This window comes from Melampsora larici-populina, assembly GCF_000204055.1.
Source record: "Melampsora larici-populina 98AG31 unplaced genomic scaffold MELLAscaffold_37, whole genome shotgun sequence".
NCBI classification, from domain to species: domain Eukaryota; kingdom Fungi; phylum Basidiomycota; class Pucciniomycetes; order Pucciniales; family Melampsoraceae; genus Melampsora; species Melampsora laricis-populina.
The window spans coordinates 751999-771929 of NW_006768801.1; the positions used below are offsets into that span (position 1 = coordinate 751999).

At 37.5% G+C, this 19931-nt stretch overlaps 5 protein-coding genes across 5 annotated transcripts; 2 read left to right on the forward strand and 3 right to left on the reverse strand.

The window, feature by feature from the left end:
- Nucleotides 1–231: 231 nt before the first annotated feature.
- On the forward strand, nucleotides 232–755 carry MELLADRAFT_65858 (uncharacterized protein; the record flags this gene model as incomplete). The annotated part of the gene is made up of 2 exons (XM_007413502.1): nucleotides 232–495; nucleotides 564–755. 2 exons carry the CDS (start codon nucleotides 232–234, stop codon nucleotides 753–755), a joined length of 456 nt encoding a protein of 151 aa, XP_007413564.1.
- A 588-nt stretch (nucleotides 756–1343) lies between these two features.
- MELLADRAFT_44686 (uncharacterized protein) lies at nucleotides 1344–3916 on the reverse strand (the record flags this gene model as incomplete). The annotated part of the gene is made up of 6 exons (XM_007413538.1): nucleotides 1344–1788; nucleotides 1885–2155; nucleotides 2210–2400; nucleotides 2465–3210; nucleotides 3315–3374; nucleotides 3462–3916. The coding sequence occupies 6 exons, from the start codon at nucleotides 3902–3904 to the stop codon at nucleotides 1604–1606; spliced, it is 1896 nt and encodes a 631-aa protein (XP_007413600.1).
- A 1719-nt stretch (nucleotides 3917–5635) lies between these two features.
- MELLADRAFT_109585 (uncharacterized protein) lies at nucleotides 5636–8141 on the forward strand (the record flags this gene model as incomplete). The annotated part of the gene is made up of 6 exons (XM_007413503.1): nucleotides 5636–5654; nucleotides 5987–6100; nucleotides 6821–6861; nucleotides 7139–7353; nucleotides 7434–7889; nucleotides 8084–8141. The coding sequence occupies 6 exons, from the start codon at nucleotides 5636–5638 to the stop codon at nucleotides 8139–8141; spliced, it is 903 nt and encodes a 300-aa protein (XP_007413565.1).
- Nucleotides 8142–8969: 828 nt separating this feature from the next.
- MELLADRAFT_109586 (uncharacterized protein) lies at nucleotides 8970–10610 on the reverse strand (the record flags this gene model as incomplete). Its single annotated transcript, XM_007413537.1, has 3 exons — nucleotides 8970–9054; nucleotides 9710–10079; nucleotides 10580–10610. 3 exons carry the CDS (start codon nucleotides 10608–10610, stop codon nucleotides 8970–8972), a joined length of 486 nt encoding a protein of 161 aa, XP_007413599.1.
- Nucleotides 10611–13027: 2417 nt separating this feature from the next.
- MELLADRAFT_90445 (uncharacterized protein) lies at nucleotides 13028–14378 on the reverse strand (the record flags this gene model as incomplete). Its single annotated transcript, XM_007413536.1, has 4 exons — nucleotides 13028–13477; nucleotides 13556–13600; nucleotides 13682–14015; nucleotides 14116–14378. 4 exons carry the CDS (start codon nucleotides 14376–14378, stop codon nucleotides 13028–13030), a joined length of 1092 nt encoding a protein of 363 aa, XP_007413598.1.
- Nucleotides 14379–19931: the final 5553 nt, after the last annotated feature.

Consider the following 19931-nt stretch of genomic DNA (forward strand, 5'->3'; position numbering starts at 1 on the left):
CAATCATCTTGCATGACCATTTCTTGCTACAAACCATCGTGACTCGATTATGCTGCTGAAGTCAATCTCTCAATCTTGATACATAATTGATTTGAGTAAGAATTGAGTGTTTTATTTTAAAAACCGGTTTTTGACTTGGTAAACAACTGAACCAATTTTGATTTTCCAAAAACCAATCGATGGTCTTGACTCTAAACCGCCATTCACCATCCAATCCAATCTTATTATCAAATGTCCAATTCAAAAAACTGTCATTCTTCAGAGTCGAATCAGTCAACAAGTGATCACTCTACAACTGATGACTCTATCGATGACTCTATCGATAACGCTATTGAAAGCGCACTCGAAAACGCTCTCAATTCACCTACTTCCGATTTAATATCATCCTCCGATTTAGATTTATCGTCATCTTCATCAGACAGTGACTCTTCTGGTATCCTAGATTTAGCCATAAATGCAGCCATCGCACATTTAATTGAAGATCTAGAAAATCCAGTAAGACTTTCAAAGATTTACCGATATCAAGCTTTTTATTAATGTTTCTCTTCTTTGAAACATTCCAGTCTTCATCAACTTCTGAATCGGAATCCGAATCCGAATCATCTTCTAGTACCGAACGATCACCTTCTCCTGATCAATCACTTTCTCCACACCATTCACCTTTTCCTGAAGAATTCCCTTCTCCTCAATCTTCACCTTGTCCTAAACCTAAACCTTCTTTCAAACCATCACTTCAACATACTCGAAAAAGTTGAAACTATACTGATTCAAACTATTAAGAATCAAGCTATGAAGTGAGTTTTATTATTAATCAATGAAAAGATTTTTGGTTTTCCGTCTCTAGTTTGGGCTTTCTTATGCTGAACTCTCTGAAATCGAATTTTGAATTTTTAGATCATCATGTGTAGGAAAGAAAGGAAAATCCTGAATTCAAGTCTTTCGAAACATAAAGAAGTTCATTGAATCATGTTGATGAGGTTTTTATATTTGGATAGTTTGATTTAGTTTCGTCAATTGTATTTCTTAAAAGACATCATTTATGTACAAGAAATGAATATGTAATTACCCATAACATAACTTGAGGATAAGAAAAATTATCCAAATCTCAATGAAGCAGTTAACCTGAAATGAGGAGTAAGGCAAAGCAAAGGAAAACTTCAAGAAAAACCAAGAGATGTGGCCTAAGAATTGGTTTGGCGCGGTCAAAGTTAATTCACAACTTTCAGCTTTCTACATTCCAGCCACGTACAACACAATCAAGTGTGATCACACTGGACCGTATACGTGATTTATGAACTCATTCATTTCTTCAGATAAATTTATTTCCTCATTCGCCATTTGTTGGAGATCCAATCTTATCAACACGATGAAATCAATTGCAAAACTCGATTTATTGTATATACTCGAATGCATATCACTTTGGAGTTCGAATCCATTTCAAGAAATCTACCAAAAATTCAATCCAGAATTGTAATTACATAAACTCGTTTTGATTATAACCTTACTTTAATTTCCACAAATTTGGGTATACACCTTTTCTTTCATCACTTCGAAAAAAACCCATCCATTCCCAAGAAAAAAACAAATCCAAGATTCTAGATAATTAAAGTTTAGACCTTAAACTTTGATCAATTGATCCATTAAATTCTTTGACTTCAATCGATTCACAAACTTCTTTCATATCCCAAAGTGCTTTACAAAGTTCTTCACCAAACGATTTACTTGAAGTTCTTACATCAGATTTTTTTGTTTCGATTCCAAACTTCACCATTTTGGTTCCAACCAAATCTTTGTGAAAAATTGGCAATCAAAATTCAATATAAATCAATCTTTCTATTAAACAAAATGGTTTTCGAAATTCTTAAAATCTTTTATTTTACTCACAATTAATTCCGTATCCTCTTCCATAACATCCGAATCCAGTACCTGTGAACCGATCACCAGCACTCAATCCACTCGTACTCAATTGCCATTCAGCACTCTGATGAAAGACAGGATCAGTAAAGAGTAAAGGTAATGGTCCATCTTCCTCAGGTCGATGTTGAAGTCTAAGTCCAAGAAAATGTCGATCGAATCCTCGTCCAAGACTAACTTCTTTGGTATATTTATTATGATTAGCAACTGCTTCTACTAAGAAGTTATAAACTTCTAATGGCTAAAGAGGATCATCAGTCAAAGATCCAATCCATTATCTTTTCTCGGTACTTACTCGAGTTTTTGCATGACTCATTGCTTTGACAAATTCATAACTCTCTTTACTTAGAGTTCTAATCACATCCGTTCGACCATGCTTGAAAAGTCTAGTGAGACCAGTTTCATAAGTTGAGACCACAGTTCCAATTTGTCGATACCAAGCTAATTGCATTGCCATTTGAATATAAGCATCAGGCGAGAGTCGAGCTAATGATCAAAAGCAAAATTCAGTCGAGCCACAAACTCTTAATAAGCCAGATCAATGGCTTACCAGATTGTCTAATAAAATCTAACCCATAACCTTCAAACCGTAAAACATCAGCATCACTATCATCAGAGATACTTTGAACTGTTTCTTTTGCGTTTTCAATCGTTTCAAGAACTTTAGAATCCGTGACCCATTCTAGTTTTTTCCAATCATTAAATTCTATTCTATGACTATCTTCTTTGACTTTCGGATCACACCAACCAGATCCCACACCTTCAGCCAAAACAAAATCCGTCAAGATCGCTGGTATAAGTGCATCACAAGGTGAATGTTCTCCTAGTACAGAGGCTCTTGAATTGTTTTCTACAATAAATGCAAATGATTTATCGAACCATCTATTACATCCGTTTCCATTAGTAGATGCTACTTTGATATGTCCTTTGGTTCCACCTGGTTGAGTAAAATCTTCTAGACAAAGTACAAATAATGCATCTTCTATTAAATTCATTGAGGTCCTGTTGGTAGAACCGGGTAGGCTTAGAAGATGTTCTCGAATTTCTGTCCAGCTATCACGATCGAGACCAGTAAGACAACCGATCGAAGGAGTAGGAGGCTGTAGAGTGACATGATTAACGATTGACCAAAGACGTGACTCGATCTGCTTTGAAGATAAAGGACAAAACTCTCGATCCAAAACATCAAGAGTATAGATATGATCTCTAATCATGACGACAATATGACGAGAGTTTGATGAAGGAATGTTAAGTTGATCAGATGGTTTGTTAGGTATTCGAGTGATTCCATATAGGCTGTCGAGAAGCCAATGACGTTGCCAACGGGCTGAAGTGAGTGGGCAAAGATATTGAATAGGAAATCAGGACACAAAGAAGGAATTAATGATTGGTTAACCTACCAGTCATACTGATGCATACAAAACCGACCTGCACGAGAGGATTCAGGTATGATTTCTTGACTATCAAAAACAAATCAAGAAGTTCTTTGTTAGTGAAGATTGTAAAATTCAAAATTCAAAAAAAAAAAAAATGTTAAGTTTTCTTACTTATCTAATTTTTGTTTAAAGATCATCGTTCGATTTATTAAAACTGATGCTCTACGTAATTGCCAATCAGTAAATCGACCGTTTTCAGGTATAGATTCAATCACTTGATTTGGTATATCAGAATCAGGTTGAATTAAAATCCACCAATTCGAATTAATAGGTAATGGAACTCGATTAGAATGATAAGCAATTTTAATCCAATAATTATCATCTAACCAATTATAAGTTGAACTACGATCAATGTCAATTAATCTTTCTTGTAATCTTTCTCCTAATCCTCCTTTCATACATAATTCATTTGCCCATTCTTTTCTTATTTGATACTCTTTTTCAAATTGATTTTTTTCTAATGATTTTTCGCTTGATTGGAGTAAGAATGGTATAATCGATTTTAAGTATAAATTAACTGATTGATCGAGTGGTGGGACTGGTAATCTTGGCATATTTGATATATTTCTAGATTGGTTTCGGGTTCCATTGAGATTGAGATTGGTTTGATGGTTCATCTTATGTGAAGTGGTTGATAATGATAATGATGAAGTTAAAGTGGAATATTGAGATTGAAAGGTTTGATTGAATTGGATCGAGTTAAGAGTCAGATGTGGTAAAGAACGCATTTATTTGTTGAATTGAATTGATATCGAATGGTTCGTTTGAAGCTAATCCTTGAAGTTCTCCTTTAGATTGTCAAAAGTTTCGTATTCACTTCTTGAACTTGAAAGTTTTTCAAAAGTTCAGATAGTGGTAGCTCGGACCGGAGGTGCATTTTGTATCCCGACCCCGTGCATCGGTGTCCTCAACAAACCTGGACAGTCACAGGACCGATCCCGGCAAAAGCCTGAGACTGGCTCGGATAATGAGGTTGAGCTCCGAGTTACAAAAAGTTTTGAGGACCTTCAAGAATATGGCTCTCAACTTGTCTTGAGTCAACTCAGCAATTTATACTCCACGCACTCATCAGTTCATTCTCTATTGTCCTTTGATTTGTCTCATGAAATTCCTCTCATCTTTACCTGATTTTCCAACTATGTCCCAACTCTTCAAATCCCTTATGCTCAGACAGTAACTTCAGAAGATTTTCTATCATCTCAGCACGGCACTACTTTCATTGATTCAGGATCAAGCTGAAAATCTAATCGATGCCTCTAATTTCGCACACGTAAAAATGTCAAATCAAAACTTGTAGAGCTGAAATTCATGATTACTGCCAAGCATTTGAGAGTGCAGATTGTCAAGAGGCAGTATACTGATCAACGTCATAAGTAGCAACTCTTAGAGTCAGAACAGTATCCATGAAAATGTTTATTTCATAACCTGTAAGATTCTAGATGAACCTGACCAAGTGAGAATGGGTACAAGTTTGATGTGTATCCAAATATCAAGAAATGCGGAAAAGGGAAAATAAAGATGAGAAATGACAGTATGTTACAGATCAAAATTTCCTAAGACTTACCTTGTACGCTTGATTTGAGGTTCTTTTCCCTTTCTCGTAGGCCTGGGTCGTAGAACTCTTCCGGTCATTGATACCCTGCAGGACCTTGAATCATGAGCTGAGGTCTTCTTGCTACTTGCTTCGCGATTGGGGAACACAAGCCCCAAGGAATTTTCATTTATTCCATTCACTCGACTTCCTTGGGAATCATGTGGCGATATTGATGAGTCTCTTGGCCTCTTTGGCGGTCTTGGTCTTTTGGATGTAGAAGATTGATTTGTTGAGGAGTTAAGGTCATCTTTTGATGGTTTAGAGTTGGAAGATGTTTTGATCGACTTGTGTGAGTAGGAGGAGGAGGTAAGTGGTCTTGTCACGATTCTCGACGATTCTGGGAGTCGAGTTTCAGTTGGTGAGGTATTGATCATGTTTTCAGTGTGGAGGGAAGTAGGTGTAGGCGAGGAATCAGGAGACTCTGAGATATCTGAGAGATCAGGTTTGAAAGACTTTAATTTGAACTTCATGATTCTGATCGAACTACGTGTGAAGAGTTCGGGCGGCATAGGAAATGTGTGATATGAACAATGAGTCTTGATGTTATTTTTTGGGTACGATAAGTCGGTGTGTGTGAGGAGCAGCTGGTATGAATACATAGAGGCTATATGAAGTTTGATTTGAGAAGTGAGCGCCTTATTTTAAAAAATCCTCAGCACTGAAAGCTGATGATGCCAAAGCACTACGGAAAATGTTAACGCCCTCAGGCGGTAGATTGCAGTACTCATCCGCCTGAAGACGTCGGGTTGGACTAGGGTGTTTTATTGCAGTTTGATCGATCCACGTTCCTTTGTCCTTTGATCGCGAGAATATTTCAAAAAAAATCGTGCTGAACAATGAAGCCTTCAAGTTTCACCTCTCATATTTTGAGAACCTGTACTTGATTACAGATTGATGAAAGGGACTTATTTCCTTTCTAACTTTTTTGTATGCTTCATTTTGAATACACTTTTCAACATATATGTTTTTTTTCTTGATCCATGGATAGGTTCATCTTGACTTCCATTCAGAAGGCTTTTTCCGAATCATTTGAATTCTTTAGGTCGTCCCTTAGGCTTCACACCTAGGAAAGGTTGTGCACATACTGTCGGTACTACTGGACCCAGCAATCAACAATGTGTTAGTAACGGTCCTGCATCCGACGAAAAACTTTACGGTGAGTAGTTCCTCTTTCCTTCTTTTTACTTATTGAATTCAACCAGATACTTTCTTCAGCTGGCAGTTTTTCTATGATTTTATGTTTCAAAGATTGTTTGTAAATAGATGAAAAATTATTAGATTATGCATTGCCGAAATCCATCTTGTAAGGAGGGGTGAAATGGGGAAGCTTGAGATTCAGAAGAACAGATCCAAAAATGCACTTGATAGAGCCAGAGATAGACTTACTTCAACTCGAATGTAGTGGTCGAGGCTCACATTGAGGAGGCTCGCAGGCTGAGGAAGACCTCCATATTAGGCTGCTCTCAAAGCGAAGGACCTTTTGCGTTATCGATACAGATTTCTAATTTCGGGCATATATTGACAATGTTCTGAAGATACGATACTTTTACAAGGAAGGAGATGAATCTCATAGCAGACGTCGCACCCACTTGAAAGGATCGGTGGATGTCGCAATCATGCAATTCGGCATGAGATGCTCTCTCCATGGATTGGGTTATTCAAGCCCTCATGAAGGCTTGCTGATTCCAGACGAAAGGCATCTTATTTTCTATCACTGAAATTGAGACAATTCATAAGGCCAAGCTTGACAAAAACTCTGTTCGCGCGGCCGCGTCCGCGCCCTTCAATCCATACCTTTGTGTTGCCTTCTCAGAAACACAAAGTCTCCCCCAGACAATTTTTATCTACTATTCTACTATGACTCTGATCTCTGCAGCTCTGACCGGTTTGGAGTATGATCAAAATATGCGCAAACCTGTGAGATGTTGACCACTGGAACCAATGTGTACAGGCAGCTACTCAGAACCCCCCCTTCTCTAAACATTGGTCATCTTGGCTTGCGTGTTGAATAGAAATGATACCAAAATCAAAAAGATTGTACGCTTTACATTATTTTTGACATTAAATTCGGCAGCGCACATTTTTTTAGACGTGCCGCTGAACACATATGATGGAATTAATGCTTCAGAAATGACATTACATTTTCAAAATGCTAGAAGTGGTGCTGATCCTTTACTTGAAAATTCACCTTCAGCGATCTCTTCAAACATATAATACAAACCTTCCACTTCACTTCGTCCTTGTCATCAAAAATCAACCCTTCACGAACTCTTCACCTCATTCAAGACAAGCACTCTACACTCGAAAAGCCGTCAAGATGAGCTCTGATAATACTTCAAAACATGATGATGCAAAAGATACAGTGTCCCAATCCACCCTTGTCAAAACATCTGACGAGAAGAAAGAGAGGTATGTAGTCTTTTTCCTCGACCCCAATTGTCCCTTAAAAGAACTAATCATTTCATTTCATCACTCTTTCCAATCAACAGTGTTCGTCCACCAACTCGACGTCGCAGACGCAAACTCAAATTCTTTTCACCATCAACAAAGGTCGCGGATCTCTTATCGGAAGCTGAGGAAGGACGAGTTTTAGAAAACCGACGTGTCTTGACCCTCATCTATTCGGCAAAAGACGACGACAACGCGCTTCAAGGCACTTCTAGCCGAGTACCTCTAGCTGCGACTGGTATCTTATATCAAACTCCTTACAATCATGATGAAAGCCCTTCGATTTGGTTGCTAGCAAACCGATGGATATTTTTACCAAGATCAAGGCCGCAATCACAAGATGAGAGATGCCCGACCCCAAAAGGTGTCAAGCAAAAACTGGAAGAAGACATTGCTTATCTAAAGGGTGTAGAGGTCAAAGAATTGTCACACGATGAATTGTTTGAAGCACGCTATTTTTTGAGAGATTGGGTAGCTCAGCTATCCCAATCTAATAAGTAAGTTGATATTTCAGAACATCTTTCTATCCTTGAACTCTCGTACAACACGTTTTCCTGACAAACTTTTCTTGTTGTTCTCTCCCGATTTTCCTCCTTTTATATCATTCTGCATCAGACCTTCTCTTATCTCGAAAATATCCGACTTGAGCGCACTTGACTCGATGGTGACGCGACTCCGATCAATCCCTCAGCTTCTTCAAGTACTGGTCCCAACCTCAATCAAAAGTTTCTTCAATTGGATCAAATTAGAGTATCTATATGAACCACCATTCCAATCCATGGTATGAGAGGGATAGCTAAGGTTATTTCAGGCAGAAAATTTAGTCGACATTATATTTTTTATAAATTTCATTTTGCTTGGTTTTGAGGGGGAACACTTACAAAATAAATACTACATAGAATATATGAAGGAACAAATATACATACTATTTACTGCAACAACACTTTTTTTATTTACCACCCATATCTGTTAACCAACATAAAATCTTAAAATCATATGTGAGTACTGGTAATATCATCAAATGTTTGTCATAATAATCGAGGAAAATTGTATCTTGTATATCTTTTTAACAATAACGGCCTGCATATTTTACCTAACACAAGAAATATAAAGCTTTTCTGGATTGTATTCTACATACAAGTTGATCACGAAAACCCAAGTTTGCTCAGCCTAAGAAATCAAGGTGTTTATTCATGTATGAAAGTTAAACTTTATTTCCAATGATGGCATATGAAAACAATTCAAGATTCTGTATCAAGAGAAGATTTTTGAGCTTGCTATGAACTAGAAAATCTCTTCCGTTCCTTATATGAATTATTCACTCTTTGTCTTCCATCTCGGGTATTTTGTCCTCTCACAATCTAAGAGCCACGTGTTATTTTAACTCTATCCAATATGAGTCATATCATACATACTCACTGCTTGAATAACTAAGTATTCTCTTTCCATCCTCGCATTTCCGGAATGACATTGTCCAATTGAATAAGGATATCCTTGAATAAACGGACTGAAACAGTACTTACTCTGGAATGTGAAATGAGAGTCACACTCACACAAAACAAGACAATCTATCTTTTTCAATTCTGGAGCTTCACCAACAGTCCTTTGAGTTTTACGCGCAAATTGCCTTCAGTTTCGCCTGGTCGTTCCGTCAGGTTCCGTCTATTAGAAAAATCCCAAGGGCATATACTATGATAGATTTTAATGATGAGGATGATAAAGATATATTCATCAGAGATTTAGACTCTGGGCCATTCTGGGTTGGATATACACAATTCAACCACGATGAGGGAATTCTCGTCATGAGATATAAGAACCCCGTAATGGACTTTTTATCATGAAATGAGATCACGTGTAGCATCCCTGTAGGGTACATTTTCTTACACCTACAAAGCAGTTACTGGATCTCAGACGCGCCTACGTAGGTTGATAGCTCCAAATGTCATGCTCAAATTCCATGGTTGCTCAAGGTGAAATCTCAAAACAGATTTCACCAAACAAAGAATTACAGCGCATATTCTTTTATTGCATAGTTTTGAATAATCCTCAATAGCATTAGAGCTATTGAGGACTATGCAATCTAGCTACCGGTAAAAACCCTGTGGCTGTTCAGGGAAAAGGTCGCTAGTGGCTGTTTCATTTCTAAATTACAAGAATGGGAAGAGTGGTGCATGGGAATGAAGCGGGAGATGAAAGAAATTCGCGCTGGGGGAAGAGATTGTAGCCAGATTCATTTGTTTCAAGATATTCAGGCGGAGTTGAAGAGTTTGGCGATGAAATTGCAGGTCCGGGAATTCCAAAGGGCACGTTAGTCCACCTTGATGCCTTCTTGTTGAAATTCTCTTCTGGGGTATAAAAGGTTGAGCGATTTGAAAGGACACCTTGATCCACCTTGATGCCTTCTTGTTGAAGCACTTGTCTGGGGTTATTGTGAGCCTGTTTCGTGGGGGTGACAAATGCATCGCGCCGGGGGAAGAGATTGTGACCAGATTCATTTGTTTCGAGATATCCATGCGGCGTTGAAGAGTTTGGCGATGAAATTGCAGGTTCGGGAATTCCAACATTAGTCCACCTTGATGCCTTCTTGTTGAAATTCTCTTCTGGGGTATCAAAGGTTGAGCGATCCGAAAGGACACCTTGATCCACCTTGAAGCCTTGTTGAAGCACTTGTCTGGGGTTAGGGCGAGCTTTTTTCATGGGGGTGACAAACGCATCAAAAGTGAACAAATATCTTCAGCACCTTCGGTCATTTGCAGGTGGGGTCGACGGGATGCTTGAAGCGGCGATCAAAGGTGTGCTGGGCTTGATTGTATGTGTCTGACAACGGAGACACCAAATCGTAGTTGCTTATGGTAAGTGCCAACACGATTGTCCCTCTCATTGCATAGGAGGCCGATTCGATTATAGTTGAGTGCAATTCCAGCGGGTCGATAACGAGTCATCTCATCCTGTCACAGAGCTCGTGGTTTTTGAAACCAATAGAGTCCGCTTGCGTCGTCAGCTGCTGGAAGCAAATCCAAAAAATCCCGGTTGGTCTCTCCCTTTTCTTAACAGAGGCGATCAAATCGTTCATCGATAATAGACAATGAGACCAAGGGTGAAAGTCGATCCAGCTTCAAAGTTACGAATTCGGGAGGCTTTCTAGGTGTTTGTTGATCTTGTGAGGTCCTCTTTTCGAATGACTGACCATAGATCACGTAGCTGAACGCAAGTGACATGATAGTGAAAATTGAAGAGATCCTCTGACGATGAAATTGAAGAGATAATATCAAGAATAATAAGAGATAAGTTAGAAAAAGAGAAGCTTAAATCTCCATGAAGATATTGATGAGGGAGCAGGGTTTTTAGGTCGCAGAAACCAAAAGAAGTAAGAGATAAGGATTGAGTGGTAATCCTAATTCGCGAAGAGATAGCAAGTTTATATACCAGAGCTGCAAAGATGGCTGAGTACATACCTCGATTCACCCATTTCCTTCTCAAAGCGTCACTGAATTGGACACGGTCTCTTTTATCCAACTGATGGTGAAAGGTACAAAATTCATATGAAATGTCAGGGATGGCCATGATTCGAGGATGGCTGAATGATAAGTTGTCCCAAGGTACAGCCTATACAGGCATCCCAGGAATTTCAACTCGCCATCCTTGTTAATCAGGTCACTCATTCAATTGCAATTTATCCAGGAAGAAGCGGTCATTCACATCTTTCTGGGCTCCAGTTGGTTTCGATCCAGGTCACACTATAAGGTCCGAACGATTCTCGTCGAAAGGTAGAACATGAGCACAGGCCTAACTTAACCAAGTCTCTCGTTGGTGGCGGGGCCCTTTGAACCTCGCAAGCTCAGAGACACTGGAGACACCCAAGCTTGCGCGGATCGCCTCTAGAGACATGGTGAAGTTAGTAATCGTGTGATATCTATCAGATCTTGCCATGTTGTCCTGTTGCCCTGTTTTGTGACTGCTGTAGCTCCCCCACCCTCTGGAGAGACCTGTAAGGTGACCATTCTTGCCCGGCCTACAACAAACTTATACCATTTCTCTGATTATCTGCTATCATTGGAAATCCTCAAGTATTTCCTCAAGTATCTCCTCAAGTGATGATATGTAATCAATACAATACAGTGAACTATCTCCCAGATCTGCTTAAGAAATGGACAAAAGGCTTCAGTAAGTTGAACTTATATGTTCCCCTACATATCAGTCTTTTGAAGGTCCTACATAAAAGATTTCCACTTGTATAACTCAAAGAAGAAAGGCAAAGGTACTCAGAATTGATCAGAGTTTACAGAGTTAAAAAAAGAGTGCCAGTTCACCCCTGTAGATTTCAATCAAGTCTATAAGCTAGATTCCAAATACACTAGAGAAATATTTATGTCCTGAAAAAGTACATGTTACTTACACTAAAAAGCATATGGCAATCATTGAGAAAATTAAAGGACACAATAAAAGTTGAATAGTCACTCATTACTATCACCTAACTATTGGGATGGAAATCTTCAGAGAGAAGTTCAGTAACAAAGCAAAAAAGATGTAAATCCTTTAAAAACTCGTTGAAGAAGAAACTATATGAGAAAGAAAGCCATCAGGTGAGTTGAAGTACTACAAGACCAAACCTTATGCCCCAAATCACTCAAAAATCCAGAATTGATTTCTTCACTAGCAGAAATGAAGATGAATCAGACCTTCTCATCAAAAGGAAGATCATTTATTGAACTCTTACAAGAAATCAACCCAACACAAGAATAATTCTAATAAACATTATAACAATCCGAGAAAGAGTGAAGGGAAGCCAGGAAGAAGGATTTAGGGCAAAAAATCAAGTGTAAGCACTTTTACTCCCCTCCATCATGTGAGATACAGTAGGAAGGGTTCTGAAATAACTATCCAAAAAGTTGAATACCACTAGAGCTACACACTGTAAAACTCCTACTATGTGTAGCTTAGGCTGAGCCACTCAAGAGAGCAGATGGAACTACAAGTCCAGCAAAGCTGCCCTCAACCTTTGAATAGCCCTTTGAAATAGCCACAGAAGCATCTAACAACTTTCAATCTTTGCTAATCTTTCCCGTAGAAGGGTGCACAAGCCTTAGCAGAGCCTGTGCACACCTACACAACCTCTCATCTTTCATCACCCAAAGTGGTCCTTGGACAACAACATTCAAAATTGACTCTTGGAGATACATACTACCATCTGAAACATTCTTTTTAGAATTATTTCTTCAGAAAGTTCTTTTCCATAAAAATATGAATATAGGCCCTGCATGTAAGTTACAATAAAAGCCTCTGATCTTAATCCAAATGCTACAGAAATCTTTTGTGTTGTATTAAGACAAAAAAATAATTTAAAATTTGAATCTTACATGATTATTTTATGAAATCAGATTAATGATAATGAGATGAGTATAAAGATAAAATAAATAATGATTTAATCCATCTACGTATATTCAAGTTGAAGAAAAACCTTCAATGACTTAAACAGATTATATAAAGAAAAGATAAACGATGAAAGAAGCAAAAAGAAAAAATCAAATCCTGATACAAAATGTTCATTTTAAAAGGTATACAGAAAAATCGAAAGAAATCAAAGCCAAAAAGGACAATCACAGTCCTACTGAAATGAAGTAAGAAAAATGATTTTCTAAGAATGCGAAGCATGAAACGATTTGATCAAATCTTGACCTTCTCGAGCTTCATTAAACCTATAAATCGGCCAATCAAACAATACCCAAACCTTAACAAACCTAGGTAACCTAACATAAACCGAATTAGGAATCGGAAATAAGATACTAGTAGAATCTAAATACTCTTTAAATTGATCCCAACTATGATCTTGATCTTGATTAGAAGTAGAAGTAAGATGATTTGATTTAGGTTGATTTAATGATACATTCGATGGATGATTTTCGGTTGAATTAATCTGATTTTGATATGATTTTATATAAACTTTTTCTTGAACCGGTCTTTCTGCTGTTGGTAAACCTGAAACAAACATTAATAAAAGAGTGATAAAGATAGGTGAGATGATTGAAGCGTAGATGAAATTAGATGCAGTTTTTGATATCCCTTCGTTATGAGCTGATTCGATAGTCTACAAATCGAAAAAAAAATGATTAATAAGATTGTGAGTTTGAGAGTTTGAGGGTTTGAGGAGTGATATGATCCTTACCATCAACCAAATTCCCCACCATAACAAGATTTCTCCAAAGTAGTTCTAAGGAAAAAATTATCAAAGAGAATAAGCATAATATAATTTGAAAGAAGAAAACGCGAGAAAAAGATATTGAAGACAAACAGGATGTCTGCTCCATTTCCAAGTCCCATTCCTACAAACCGGAAATCCGTCTTGACCATTTGATTTTTGATTCTCTTTCCATTTAAATTTTTCCACATCGGCCAAACTTTCAATTATCAAACCAATCGACCAAAAAATTAAACCAATGATATCGGATGCAGTACCGAATGATTTGATGCCTTGATGGTTTTTAGAAACCGAAGGTGAATTTAAGATGATTATTGGCCATGAAACCAACCAAACCCAACATAATTGAAAAGTCCAAAACCCTGCGAATTTGAAAAATTGACTTCTCATCTCATCGAATCGATTATCTTGACCTCTTTTCAATACCCTAAAACCCAAAAACAAAACATTGCAAAAAAGTAAGTAAATCGAATTCGAATAAACAAAACCGAATGATCAAATTAGAAAATAAGATTCGATACACATACCTAAATAACAAAAACCCAGCTAATCTAATCGACCAAAGCATAGTAGAAAAACTAACGATCCAATTCCGACTAAGATCAAAACTTTGACTAAACAGAAAAGTTATCAAAGATAGTATAAAGAAATTCATGCCACCTGAGAAATCAGTAATCTTATCGAATTGTAAAACATATGAAATCATAAATGAGATAGATTGAATGGTTAATGTGATTAAGAATGTGATGGATAAATAATAATGGTCTAGTACTATGATTGGGTCTCCCATTTTTGATTGATTTGATTGATCGATCTGATTGACTTATGATTTGATTGATTGATTTGGGATTTGATTTGAAGATGTTGAGATTATTGTTTCTAGTTGGGTTTTGAGGAAGCTGATGATAAAGTGAGTTAGTATTCTGATTGAAGAAGTGAAGAGTTAAAACTTCAAAGGGTTGAATTCGTTTTTAGAAATTCAAAATTCACAAATTCACAATTCACAATGGGGCTGTGACCCGACCCTGGAGGCTCGCGCCGCACCCGGGGATTTGCCTGGCCCTGGGTAGACCCGATGATGAGTAATTTTCAAACTCGGTTTTGGAAGATGCCAGGCAACAGACTGACCACACACACTACAAATTGCTACAGTCAAAGCCGTGCAAATGCATACCCGCGCAGCTGCATAAACTGTGATAATGCATAGAAAAAATGTTGAATCATGATACTTTTTACTGCCAAAAGTGACAACAGAATTGCATAACCTGTCAAGATGCATACCAAAAGTCTTCCACCCAAATTATGCAATTGAACTTGTTTGACTTTATTGCATCTGCGGGATTTAGCACTGTGGTAAAGGCATGCAACTCTACCAGTGCTGAAGACATAGGGTGTCTCATGAACATGTGGAAGTGTTGGGCAGTCATGGGGCAGGGCCTTACGTGACTATCTCCAAGGTCAAAATCACTACACAATGGATAGTGGTAGTGTTGTGAAAGTGCTGTGGCACTACACTTTGAAAAGTTAGTTTTTGTGATAGTGGTTGATGCACAGCCCTATACAAAAGTCCAAAATTTCTGTAGTGGTATGTCCACTACACTCACAAGTTTTGGTAGTGTGTCCACACATATAGTGGTCCACATAGTGTACTGTAGTGTGCACTGATATATAATTTATTGAAATTCCATTGGGCTCTGCACCCAAATAATCAAAAGTCCTGCTCTTTTTCAGGACCCTTCTTTATCTTTTCTTTAGGACACAAGGTATACACATACTTAAATTCACCTCTGTACTACTTTGCCCCACTTGTCTACCTTGTGACCTTCTTTCATTGGCTTTCCCCCACCACATCTACCCTACCAGTGCACCCCATCAAAATCATGATCAAAAAAGTGAGTTTCAACTGAAAAGTATGAAATAACATGCTTTAATTCCCTTGCTGAGCATTGATTGTGACTTATAAATCTAGATTGATTATCAAAACAATGGATTTAAACAGCATCCTCCCAACAAAAATACTTTACATATCACTCAATCCCCCTCCAACAAATGTACTTTCTAATTTCAACCATTATCCAGTTTATTTATGATCAATTTCTTATCTTTCATCTTAATTTTCTTTTACTTCATCTCATCCTGTCATTCTGAAGGTATCCAATCAGCAATATGCCACTGTTACAGACAACAAGTACAATGTGTTTGCTTCAATGCCTTCTCCTGACAATGATGTTAGTCATGAAATGGAGGGCTGATTGGTGGCTTGATGCATTCATGGTGGAAGATAAGTTTTTCTTTCATTCTTCTTATCAATACTATGGTTTCTCACTACTTTGTGTGATGTAGGACAACTCATGTTCTTTTCCTGTTCTTGCAGAGATAGCTCAGGATTTCCTGTGCTGTTCTGCAACCACCTGTACTTGTGTGAGAGGGTGTTTTCTGGAGCAGCCAATGTCTGCGGGTTTGATCAAAAGGCATTGGAAAGTGCAACCTTTGAAGAACTTACTTCATTGTACAAAGGGATGAAGGCAGGTCTCAATGTTCCCGGAGCATTTTCTGAGGCCTTTGAATTGGTTGTGTATATGGAAAAAAATGAAGTAATACTTCATTGTCAATATTCCTACATCTTGTTTCTTTGGCATTTCCCTATAAACTTGTTCCTCATTCAACTTATCTTATGCTTCAAGTTAACAACTTTCTCTAATAAAAAGCTTGGCTATCTTATCTTATTCTTTTCTCACCTCACTCCTTTCCCCTTGCTTCACAACTCTCTTTGAAACTTTGTTCATTTTCAATCTCTCTTCTTTTCCTTGACCGGCTCAAGTAATCCATAACTCAAGTTTAATGGTTCTTTGTACACGTTTTCTACGTAGTGCACTACATGCCTTTTGATGAATTTCTTTTTTCATATTCAAAAAACATGTGCACTATTATAGTGCTAGTGATACAATATCACAGAGAGTGTTGGTGACTAACACACACCACTACATACAATAAATAGCAGGTGTCTGCAAATAGTGGTGTGTATTGTTTCCTTAAAATAGTGGTACACCACATCACTACTGAGGACCTGTCATATAGCTGTGCATAGTGAAGTGATTTCAACCTTGCTATCTCATTACTCGAGACATATCCCTTGTATTGTGCTACTTCTAGAAGAAGACTTACCTGAGAAGTTGGCCCATGCATGTTACAAATTTGTCAGAGCAGGGATTCATAGTGTTCAGAAACAGAACCTTGATTGAACTATCAAATCCCACAAATAGATTAACTCACCTTCATCCAAGAAGAGTTATGAATATCTTTGATCAGTTTCAACTCCATCACAACAAAATAGAAAAATGGAACACGAGATATGAATAATGAAAAACATCAATCCAAAACATACCTTTCATACCAGGGATTGATAGTGTTCAGGAACAGAACCTTGATTGTTGAACTATCAAATCCCACAAATAGATTAACTCGCCTTCATCCAAGAAGAGTGATGAATATTGTGGATGAGGACAGAAAACTTATTCATTGACATTAATAACAATGATACACGCCGGAAGGGCCGTGACGGTTTGTAGGCCGTCACAAAGGGCGGCCTGCAGGCAGTCTACGCCTCTGCATTGATGGGCGGCCTACAGACCGCCCACTGAGCTTGCGCCTGCTGGGCAGCAGGCATCCAAGTGGCGCCTTGTAGGCGCCATCAAACGGCCTGCGGACGGTTCGCAGACCAGGAGGCCCCAAGTTTTTGCGGGCATGATCCACCACCCAGCCCGGGCAGATCCACTTGGGTCGCTCAGGCAGGGCCATGCAAATTGCTTGCTCACGATGTAGAACTTATAACCCAACAAGGGTTATACAGAGCTGGAAGAGGATAATCTACTAATATAATGACTAGTAGAAGTCGTCTGAGACTGCTCTTCTAAAACAACACAATCAGGAAAAGGCGCTGTTGTATTGAGTACAGATAAGGCACCAGAGGAATATAACTTTCACACATATTTTAACTTCAAAAGCACAATTTTTATTACTGTCAACACTGCTATAGTGTTATTACCAAATGATAACTGAAAAAAATGAGCAATATCTTTATGATATTATTCCCAATAAGTCTTTTTGACTGCAATCCTAAAGTAAATTTCTCTTTATAGCTATAATAAAGGGCGTATTTAAGTGACCAGGTACTATTAAAATAAGTTTATGATGATAAACAAAATAATAACTGTGTAAATGATAAAGAAAAAAGGGGACCAAAAGTCCCAAAACCATCTCAAAGTATATACAACAATGTACTCCAACTTTTACAGTGGTCAAGAGCCTCAAAAACCAATCAAATACGCCCAAAAATCCCTGAAAACCCCTATGATGACGCAATGTAATGATTTTGTTACTAATAAATGATGTAATTTTCACAGCTAAAAGTGATAAGTGACGCAATAATTTCTTATGATGAAGCCAGGTGATATTTTCCTTGTAAACTAGCTGAAAAGCAAATTTTGAGATTACAAATTTTTTCAGATGAGGTCCAATTTTTGATTACTAAAGTGCATCTTGTAGCCCTTGTGTTACTGATCATTTATCACTCCCATATGACCTATTTCTGATGAGTGATGAGTAAGATATTGAGTTGTGAAGTTAAGGTTTTTAGTATTACATGTTGACTTATGAATATAAATTCGAGATTCACACCAATTTCTTATTTGCCTTATAACCTTTTACATACACCTCTGCTACTATTGATTCAAAGTCTGTTCATTATGTAATCCACCCTCGTGCGTTGAATGAGCTATCTATCAACCTAATCTGACGTCATTTGACATATGTAATGAGCTGAAAACCTTCATTTTTGACAAAATTTACCCATTTTCTTCACTTTTCACAGCTGCTACTCTCTTTTTCTTGCTCATGCAATATGAAATCATCCTCTATAACCTTAAAAATCCCGGAAAATCCTCTTGGCAACCTTAAATTTCACTATAACCACCATTACATATGCAATCTACACGTATACCTCTTGTTTACCAACTTCAAAAAATTACGTTTTCTCTAATAACTTCTGTTTCTTCTTATCAAACTTCAAGATTAAAATTGTTACAGTATAATATAATGTTTTTCTTTCATATTCTAACCTCATAATACCCATAACTTTATTATTAATACCCTAAAAACCATTTTCCAACCTGTATACCTATATTTTCAAATTTTTCTTATGTTTTTCTTTCTTTCTTTTTGTAATAAATTTGCAAATGAACTCTAATGATATTAATAAGTAATGTGAAATAAAATGATGTAATGTTAACCCAATGACCAATACATAAGCCTATAAGAGCTTCAATTGATCCAAAAACCTCCATTTTGAATTTTTCTTACCTGCTAAACTTTTCTAGTAAACTGGTAAACTACTAATAATGAATTTTTTGATTGATCCCTTAAATTGATCACCACATTGGGAAAACAGGGCAAAGCAGGTTGGACTGACACACAATGGGACAATCACACGGCAAGATGCAGGTCAACTTGAGATTATATTTCAATGACAATGAGAGGGGATTTCAGGAGGTAACAACAGGATCTATTTTCATTTCAATATATAGGGCTTTCGTAAACTTCCGTAGCTATTCTTTTTCTTCACATATTTTTGTTTGCAATGACATTTGTACTAGTAGTTCTTCATAAAGCGTTAAAGTCTCATTTTGCAGTAACTTGCGCATCCGTACCTGTGAGGGTTGGGTACTCTTTGAGAGTGCTCTATGCTCACTAAAGTTGGAAAATGGGTAGTGTAGTAATGAAATTTGATTCTTTATTTCAAATGTGTAGTATTTACAAAATGAAATAAAGAAAAGAAAGAAAGTAAAAGAGACTGATAGTCTGTTTGGATAAGTCCAGACAGACTACAGTTAGATGACTTCTTGAAAGGAGGTTTGATTTATAATTAATAATTATTATAAAGTACGAAGGCTGGATCCAAGGCCCTCCTTTAATCTTTAAAGTAACAGATTAAAGAGTGAGGTGAAGGTCACTAGTCTGGTTGTTACAAAGTCACCAACTTATGGTTATTCAGAAGGTACACCAACCTGAGAGTTGATATAGGTCACTAACCTACGGTTGTTCAGAAGGTACACCAACCTGTGAGTTGATATAGGTCACTAACCTGTAGTTGTTCAAGAGGTAACTAACCTTGAAGTTAATTGGAAGGTCACTAACCTAGAAATGTTCTACTTAGGGAAAGTAGAGGATCCAGAAAGGGGAAGAAAGAGATTACTTTATCTTTTAGTCAGGAAGCTGCTTTAAAGATATGAAGTGAATCACTAGTCTTATTATTATAAGACTTTTGATTATGTACTTCAATTGAACT